The sequence below is a fragment of the Callorhinchus milii genome, unplaced genomic scaffold (genome assembly GCF_018977255.1).
Source record: "Callorhinchus milii isolate IMCB2004 unplaced genomic scaffold, IMCB_Cmil_1.0 Scaffold5, whole genome shotgun sequence".
Classification (NCBI taxonomy): Eukaryota; Metazoa; Chordata; class Chondrichthyes; order Chimaeriformes; family Callorhinchidae; genus Callorhinchus; species Callorhinchus milii.
Window position 1 is genome coordinate 8,085,894 of NW_024704746.1, and position 9,661 is coordinate 8,095,554.

The 9,661-nt window shown below is 43.7% G+C and overlaps 1 protein-coding gene across 1 annotated transcript; it reads left to right on the forward strand.

Moving 5' to 3' along the window:
* Positions 1–220: 220 nt before the first annotated feature.
* Positions 221–8,253, forward strand: LOC103179967 (torsin family 3, member A). Its single transcript, XM_007895531.2, has 6 exons — positions 221–505; positions 2,208–2,324; positions 2,787–3,052; positions 3,657–3,832; positions 6,105–6,229; positions 7,338–8,253. Exons 1-6 carry the CDS (start codon positions 346–348, stop codon positions 7,583–7,585), a joined length of 1,092 nt encoding a protein of 363 aa, XP_007893722.1. The 5' UTR covers positions 221–345; the 3' UTR covers positions 7,586–8,253.
* The last annotated feature ends 1,408 nt before the right edge of the window (positions 8,254–9,661 follow it).

A 9,661-nucleotide genomic window follows, 5' to 3' on the forward strand; every position in this document is an offset into this window, starting at 1 on the left:
TTTGGTTAACTATGTCAAGAATTGGCGGAAGGATAGAATCACCCAGCTAACCTTTAACCTCCATCACATAACAAGTCTGTCCTACACAGTGGATCCAGGGGAAACGTATTGCATTGACAGATCGCCTGGAGCAGCACATGACCTGGTCTGGAGCCACAAACCAGGGTGTAGTAGTAGCAGTCAGGGTTTAGGAGCATGTGACCTTAAAGGTAAACATTAACAAAGATGGAAAGTATTTAATTCAGCTGTCCGCAGCAGAATGTTCTTTTGTCATCTCCTCCCAGACCCCCACTGTAACAGACCCTTTCTGCTGTATGCTCTTTCCTCCCCTTTCTCCTTCCCCAAATGAATTCACACTGGATCCTGCTGTTCTGCTGCTGGCTGGCGAAGGTGAACGGGAACATGTTCCAGGACCAGCTGGGGACTTTTTCCGAGATTTTTCATTTCCTCACCGATCAGATCTGGGACTCAGAGTTCGAGCTGGCAGATTTCATAAAGAAAGGAGGTAAGGCAGAACGAGTGTGCTCCTGTGACTGAGATATGTATGTGACGGATTCCCTGAATGAGTCAGAGACTGGAGTCTAAGTTGTGTCACTCTCACTTCTGCATCATTATCATAATAATCCTTGCATTTGATATAGCGCCTTATCACGTCTTTGCGACATCTCAAAGCACTTCACAGAATATACTATAAAGCGAATTGACTATATTTTGTGGGTGAAACACGGGAGCCAATTACTCACAGCAGTGTCCCACAAACAGTCATGGATTGAGTGACCACATTATTAACTTATTTTATTTTTTTGAAGGGATTATAACTCCTGGTAATGCAATCCAACAATCAACTAACATCCTGGTTTCTACTTACTGCTAGGTGAACAGAGATGTGCGGAGTAAGTTTCCCTGCCCGGGAATCAAACCCAGGTCCTCTCTCTTGTGCTCTAACCATTAAGCTGCAGGACTCCACGTCGTGGAGGACCTGCTCGGGTCCTGACCCAACTGTACAGCGCCTTGGGACGTCCTCCCGACGTGAAAGGCGCTCTATAAATGGAATCTTGTTGTTGTTGTTGTTGTGAGTCTAAGCCCCACGTCAGGACTTCGAGCTCGCAGTCTAGGCTGACGCTGCATCGCAGAGCTGGGGGAGCACTACATTATCAGAAGCGCCATTCTTTATATGAGATGGGAAACCAAGATCCGTTTGCCTGTTTAGGTGGATGTTAAACATCTCATGGCACTATTCAAAAAGAGAAGTTTCTCCCAGTGTCAGGGCCAACAATCCCCCAGGTAAATTGATCGCTCATTTTATGGCTGATCTAGTCCTGTAGAGCACTCGCCTCGCAAGCGAGAGACCCGAGTTTGATTCCCAGCAGAGCGAAACCTTGGGCAAGTTTCCTTGCTCCACACGCCTGATAATAATCCCTCACGGAAAAAAAACAATAATAATTTGGTCACTCAATCCATGACTGTTTGTGGGACATGGCTGTGTGCAATTGGCTGCTACGTTTGTCCACAATTTTACAGTCGATTCACTTTACAGTATATTCTGTGAAGCGCTTTGAGACGTCTCAAAGACGTGAAAAGAGCTATATTTAAATGCAAGCACTATTATGGCTGTTTGATAGACCTTGCTTTGCCCAAATTGGCTACTGTGTTCACCTAGAAATATACTCAACATCAATCCCCTGTGAAGCGCTTTGCTATGTTCTGACATTATAGGCAATATATCAAATGCATTGATTATAATTAATTAGCAAATGGAACACAACCTAACTCTTTAATTGCAACTTTAGGTCTTGTCCCTCCCTAGTAATCCCTTCTATCTCCCACTCCACTTCTCAGTTTTCATCTACAAAAATACAAATTATTTATAGTAAAACTCGATCATGCTCTTTGGAAACATCCTCTCGGTGTCAAATGTCTCACAATATCAAACGTAAGGATTATTATATTATTATTACAGCACATTGAGACTTCAACTGTGTGAAATGCTGTATAATCCCTCCCCAAAAAATGTGGCCTCTCAATCCACAATTGTTTGAGGGACACTGATGTGTGCAATTGGCTGCCGCGTTCTGCTCACAAAATATACAGTTAATCCACCTTACAAGATGCGCTTTTGAGACATCATATATCAAAAATAAGGATCATCATGATATTATCATCTAATGAGTTGAAACCCACAGTTTAATTTCCTCTTTTGATTGCAGCAAACCCTTTGGATGCCTGGTCCTTCTCTTCGCTTCAAGACAGTACCAGGAACTGGTACTGCAGTGTGCACGGGTGCTGCGAGTCCACGGACTGCCGGCTCATTAACAACATTACAGGTTTGTGAGCAGCGATTAGCTATTAGCATTTACCCAGTCAGGCTCGTCAGAGGTAGCACCACCGGCGTTGGAGTTCTTGTGACGACGATGATGATGATGATAATCCTTGCATTTGGTGTAACGACTTATCACGTCATCGCGACATCTCAAAGCGCTTCATAGGATTTCAGTGACTGTGTCATGACACTCTGCGAAATGTGGTGACTGTGTATTTTTGTGAAAACAGAGATCTCCCCTGTTTGAGGTCAGGCCTGTTTAAATAACTAATTTGGTCACTTAATCCATGATTGTTTTGTAGACTCTGCTGTGCACAATTGGCTGCCTCGTTTCACCCACAAACTATTCAGTCAATTCACTTTATATTCTGTGAAGCTCTTTGAGACTTCTCAATGATGTGATAAGGCGCTATATCAATGCAAGGATTATTATTATATAAAACGGTGCATGTGTTTTTCTGACCAGGGCTGGACCATGATTTGGGCACAAAGCTGCACGGACAGCACCTGGCCAAGGAGGTGGTGGTGAAAGCTGTGAAGGGCTTTTTAGCCACCCCACAGCCACAGAAAGCACTCGCGCTCTCCTTCCACGGCTGGTCTGGAACCGGCAAGAAATTTGTGGCGAGAATGATAGCCGACAACCTGTATCGAGATGGCCTGAGGAGCGAGTGTGTGCACCTCTACATCGCCCCCTTTCACTTCCCCTATGCCGACCTGGTGGACAAATATAAGGTAAGGGATGCCGCGCAGAATGCCGGTGAGTTCAAAGTCCAGACGTGAGGCTTGTACCTACAAACTTCTGACTCGGAGGTGAGAGTAGGGTACAAGCGATTAAACCAGACTGACACCAAATTGGGCCCCATGCGAAAGATGTATTGGGTGAAGTGGACTGTATTAGGGAGGGAAAGAAGATTGGAGGAATTGGAATAGTAATATATTCCAATTCCACGGAGTCTTGTATCACAGTAGTTTGTAGGCTCGCCTCGCAAGAGAGAGGACCCGGGTTCAATTCTCGGGCAGGGTGAAACCTTAAGCACGTTTCCTTACTCCACATGCCCCTGTTTCCCTAGCGGTAAGTAGGAACGCGCTTGTTGGTCAATCGGCAGATCAATTTCCGGGGGTTATGATCCCTCAAAAGAAAAATAATTTGGTCACTCAATCCACGACTGTTTGTGGGACACAGCACAAAATTTACAGTCAATTTACTTTACTGTATATTCTGCGATGCCCTTTGAGATGTCTCAACGACATGATACGGCGCTGTATGAAATGCAAGGATTGTTATATTATTATTATGATATCCTGTTACCTGCTTTGTGTGACCACTCTCTCCCAGGCCCTGCTTCTGCAACGGATCCTAGCAGCCGTGCAGCACTGCGATCGATCCCTGTTTATATTTGATGAGGCTGAAAAGCTACACCAAGGTCTTATTGACGCCATTAAACCTTACATCGACCACTATGACAACGTGGACGGTGTGGACTTCAGGAAATCCATGTTCATTTTTTTGAGGTAACTTAAGGATAAAAAATAATAATCATCATCCTTACATTTGATATAGCACCTTATTACGTTAGGAGGCCATCTCACAGCTGTTCACAGAATATACTTTAAAGTCGAGTGAATGTATTTTGTAGGCAAATGTGGCAGCTAATTTTGCACACAGCAATGTCCTGCCAACAGCCATGGTGTGAATAACTAATTTTATTTGGGGGATTGTTGGCCAGCACATCGGAAGAGAGAAACTCCCTTCTCTTTTCAAATTGGGCCATTTACTGTCCATCTGAAGAGGCAGACGGGATCTCGGTTTAATGGTTTATCTTAAAGACAGCACCTCAACAACACAGCACCCCCACCATGCCCCAGCACTGCATTGGATGATTTGAGTTCACAGTCCCTACATGAGCCAGATCGCGATAGCCACGGAGGGTCCCTGAACTGTTTTCAAGCCTTGTTTTCATTTCCAGCCAAATTTATATTACAGTTTCATAATTACAACAGTAAATAAAATCAAGCCAGATAAGGCTGACATTGCACAAACTCCTGTTGCTACTGTATGTCTGGGTTTCACTTGACCCTGGCTGTTTAATAGCTGCCAAATGTTGCTCAAGGATCAGGTAAGTTTCAGTGTCATTAATCCACTTTTCAGCTGTACACGTGGAACAAACCAAATCAATATAATTCCTGCCATATCCCACAAACTACAGCCAGGCACCGCTACACTGGACTTGGGGCTGAATATTTAATAATAATTAATAACAACAAGAATTAATAATAACCCTTGGATTGGATATAGCGCCCTCTCACATCATTGAGGCGTCTCAAAGCTCTTCACGGATCTTGGGAGCGCAATAAATCTCAAGCCAGAAATCTATAATAAGCAATGGCTGGGATAATTGTGTAATGGTGCAGGTATTTATCTCAGTGGATGGCAAACAATTTCCCTCTTATGTAAAGAACAAACATTGAGATTTTGCAAACCTCTCACCACTTTCGGTCCATCAATTTCCCAATTGCTGGACTTTACTAGAAACGTTGTCATTTTCTAACAACCTTTGTACTTGGTGAATGCAAGCAATGGGGGAATCAGGGTTTGAAAATCGCTTTGACATTTGCAGTGCAGTTTGTGTAGGAGTCAGACCTTTGCTTACTTATCAATATTGTGTCCTCTATTGACTCAGGCTGGACGACAAGTTAAGCTATGTGTTGCACTTGTTGTATATCACAGCCTTACTATTGGCTTGTACAAGCCAATTGATCATACAAAGTGCATTCCACCTTGCTCCTCACTGACTGTTCAACATCTGCATTACAATGCAAAATAATCAGAAGTCAAAACCCCAATCCATGAAACAGCCCCAATCCATGAAATAATACTAATAATCATTGTATTTGATATAGTGCCTTATCATGACTTCTAGACGTCTCAATGTGCTTCATAAAATATAAGGTAGTTTATTTTGTGGACGAAACTCAGCAGCCAGTTGCGCACAAACAGTCGTGGATTGAGTGACCAAATTATTATTATTATTTTGGGGGTCAGGGAGGGATTATTACCCTTGGAAAAATGATCCACCAATCGACTAACAACCAGGTTCCAAGTTACTGCTTGGTAAACGGAAGCATGTGGAGTAAGGAAATTTACCTAATATTTCGCCCTGCCTGGGAATCGAACCCAGGTCCTCTCGCTTGTGAGGCGAGTGTGAGAACAACTATGCCACATGATTCCACAATAAAAAATGATTATTAGAGGAACAGGGCAGTTACCAGGCAATGATCTGAAAGGGCGGTCAGATAGATTATTGTAAGTGACTTGAGATTCACTCTCAAGATTTGTAGTCTTACCTGGACCCTTACTAACTCATCAGTACGTCAAGTGGCACTTATGCTATGGAACCATATGAATGCCAATTCCAGTAATAATAATAATACTAATAACCCTTGCAATTGATGTAGCACCTTATCACATCATTGAGACGTCTCAAAGTGCTTTGCAGAAAATACTGTCAAGTAAATTGACTATAATTTGTGGGCGAAGCAATTCTAGTAATATGATTAATCCATAGTGCATTCTGACACAACTATAGACCTGATCACTGACTCAAGTGTACGATATATTTTTCTGACACAATTCTCAGAGCTAAGTGTGCAATTCACTGGCAAACGACATGCAACTAGAAACTTGTTGTCATTGAAACTAACTAAGTTTGGAGTTGATCCCAGCCCCTGTTTCTGTTTTGAATGGGATCATCAATGATTCTTATCCTTCAATGTTCCTTCCCAGTAATGTGGGAGGACATTCCATAAGCAGAATGACGCTGGATTTTTGGCGAGCAGGGAGGAACCGCGAGGAGATTACAATGGAAGATCTGGAGCACAGAATACAAAGAGAGGCTACAACCTCAGAAGGTACATGAGGCGGGAGGACGTCTAACAGCAACAACTCGCATTTATATAGCGCCCTTCAAGCAGGGCAGTGTCTTGGAGTGCTTAAAAGTGGCGGAGCCTGACCCTGAGGGAGATAGGAGGTGACCGTAAGCCCCAGGCAATGATCTGAAAGAGTGTTCAGATAGATTCAGATGGACTGCACGTTTAAGAGAGACAGTGGATAATAACAGCTGGTATCAGAATGGATTGGGGCAGTGTGAGGAACAGTGAGTACGGAGAAAAAAGTGGAGCAGTGTGAGAGAATGTCAGGTACAAGTGGGTGGGTGAGAGGTGTATGAGAGAGAAATGGGAAATACCATGTCGAACATTTGTGTGATTCAAGTGATTTCTAAGTCACTGGGGAGAAAAGGGAAAGAATTAGATGGAATCACCGTAAAAAGGAAAGAGAGGGTAATTAACAGCTGGAACAGGTTTGCCAGGAAGGGTGGTTGAGGCCAGGACCCTGGAATCATTTATAAAACAGCTTAATGCTGTGATGGGAGGAACTGTAGGGTGGGTGTTTTGGGAGGATGAGATCATCCCAAAATGATCTCGTGGGGTTTAAAAGAACCCAAAAAAAGAATCAGAGGGGAGATGAGGAGATATTTTTTTTACTCAGTGATTTGTTATAATCTGGAATCTACTGCCAGAATGGGTGGTGGAAGCAGATTCGATAATTTTCAAAAGCAAAGTGGATATACTGTATACTGGAAAAGAAAGGGTAGGGAAAAGAAAGCAATTTACTTGGCTGTGGGGAGAGAAGGGGAGTGGGACTAATTCGATAGCTCTTTCAAAGAGCCTGTGTAGGCACAGTGGGCCAAATGGCCTCTTCCTGTAAGATTATATGATTCTAATCTATTAATACAACAACAATTTGCATTCTTAGAGAGCCCTTTATGCAGGGGGAGGGGGGGGGTGGGGAGGCAATCACAAGTAGGCACGATCAATGCAGAAAGTTTTCAGGCTGAAGATGGGGGAGGGTTTAAATATTTATTATTATTTGAATAATAATTAAAAAGGGTTTAATATTTACTTACTACTTATTATTACTGTTTTCATTATTAAGTGCTTACTCCCTTCCCATTCCCAGGTGGATTCACACAAAGCGTCCTCGTAGCCGAGAACCTCATTGACTTCTTCATCCCTTTCCTGCCCCTGGAGTACAAGCACGTCAAGCTGTGTGCGCGCGATGCTCTCCGATCCAGAGGCATCAACTACAAAGTGGACATTTTGGACGAAGTGGCCAGAGGGATGTCCTATGTGCCCAAGTCAGAGAAACTATTCTCCGCCCAGGGCTGCAAATCCGTCTCCCAACGAGTCAATTTCTTTCTACCCTGACGCTGCACGAGCAGAGTAAAACCACCTCGAGCACAATGCCCCTCAAGAACAGGGCAAGGACATCCGTTGAACTGAAGCTTCTGAAACTGTGGACCCGCATTTCCAGCGCACTTGGAGTTGCTATCTGGGCCAATGATAGGAGAGATTCATCTGTTATTAACTAAAGCCGAAGGTGCAGAGAGTTTCGTTCTTACTTTCTCATGAACATGAGTCGTTGAAACCTGGTTCCAGCTCGTGTCTATTGCTGTTACGCTGGGATCTGTGCTAAATTGCGATATTCTGTAAAGAGATGGGAAGTGCTCATTGTAAGCAGCCTGGGTCAATCTGAGCGGTTGGATGGAGGGGATGGGAAAGAAAGGGCATGGGGGATTGGCGGGGTGGGGGGGAGAATAACAATTTCCGAAAGACACCAATCGACAAGAATTAAAAGACCAGAGAGCAAACCACATTGAATCGGGAAGATGGATTCATTTTCCAACCCGACTCTCCGATCGCTCTGGCTGATCCAGGCTAAATTGAGCACATCCCACCTCCGCTTTAGAAAATATCGTAAACTGGACACCGATGTGTTCTGTGTGTGTGTTTTTTCTATCATCAGTGTTATTCTGCTGAAGAGTGTCAACCAGAATGCTGCAGTAAATACGAATGTCCACAAGAGGGCGCTCTGACATTTGTGCCAATATTATTTACCAGATTGCTTCTCGTAGGTGGATTTTTTTTACACGCACTTTTGCAAACTTTTTTCGGGGTCAGCCGGGTGTCTGATACATGCAGAAACCCATCACCGTGCTTAAGAGTGTGCAAACCAAGCTGAGAATTCCATGCATCCCACTTGGAAATCCCGGAGCGGGATTGTTGGAATGGAATGCGCACTCTCTCCCGAGAGGGACATCCCTTTGCTTATCTAATTCCATAAAGCATTAGGCGCAGGTTGGCAAGAGCCAAGGCTTGGAGACCCGAGAGAGTGCGTTGGGGTAACTGTTGGAGTCTGACCCGCTAAAGCTGCATAGCTTGCCATTGATATCGCTGGCCGGCAAGCTTTCCCACTGCTGGTCCAGCTCGGACCATTCTATTTGTTAAGGCTTTGGCTTGCAGGGTTTACAGGAGCTGAGTGGGGTTGACTCCCTGTCCCCAGTGACTGATCTGCCCTTCCAGGTCCTGCTGATGAGCCAGGCTGGCTGTGCTGTCATCAGCAGTGCCCTGAAATACTGCGGACTATGGTTCGGGAAGAGGACCACCGAGATCGCCACAGAGGACTGGCTCGATTCCAACCTTCCATTGCCAGGCATGTCACCTTGGAGCCAGTTCAGCTCCAAGGACACTCCGCTTGCCTCGCCCCAAGACGGATTGTTAAATAAGTCACTGGCGGCAAGGGAGGGAGAATAGGAGGGACAAATTTCACCTGGGTCAAGACTTGTAATATTCTCTGAGCATTTAAGAGCATTGCAGAATTTGATTAATAATATTATAATTTAATAACTATTAATTTTATAATTATATTTTATAATTATATTAATAAAATAATATAATTTAATAGTGTCATTATTATTGAAAAATTTGACATTATACTAATAATAATCCTTGCGTTTAATGTAGCACCTTATCACATCGTCAAGACGTCTCAAAGCGCTTTACAGGATATACTGTAAAGTCTAGGGACTGTGTAATTTGTGGGCGAAATGCGGCAGCCGATTATCGTTAATATCAATCCTAGTTTGAAGACGACTTCCATAAGAGCTATGGAAAGAGGCTTCATAAGCAAGGCTGAATTAAAGAACTTGCCTAAATCTGTACACTCTTGAGATGTTACGAAAATAGTCATAAGTCTAGACGTTAGGCTTCCCACCCAGTACTGTTACTTAAACCACGGTAGCGGGAGGAAGATTCCTTTTAATGCTACTGTGAGAGGTTATCAACAGGAAAGGCATTTAATAATAAAAATACATTGTCCTCTCTGTTTTATTAGCAGCACAACAGAATAAAGTAATTTCTGCTGTGCAACTGGTCTCTGCTGTTCAGTGTACAGTGTTAACATTCATAATAATAAACTAGCCATATTTATTTGGGAATGTTGGC

Bases quoted from the DNA above. Each gene is read 5' to 3' on its own strand.
- LOC103179967 (XM_007895531.2), top strand. From the start codon at position 346: ATGAATTCACACTGGATCCTGCTGTTCTGCTGCTGGCTGGCGAAGGTG. The intron at 3,053-3,656 runs GTAAGGGATGCC...ACTCTCTCCCAG, and splicing joins ACCTGGTGGACAAATATAAG to GCCCTGCTTCTGCAACGGAT. The intron at 3,833-6,104 runs GTAACTTAAGGA...GTTCCTTCCCAG, and splicing joins TCCATGTTCATTTTTTTGAG to TAATGTGGGAGGACATTCCA.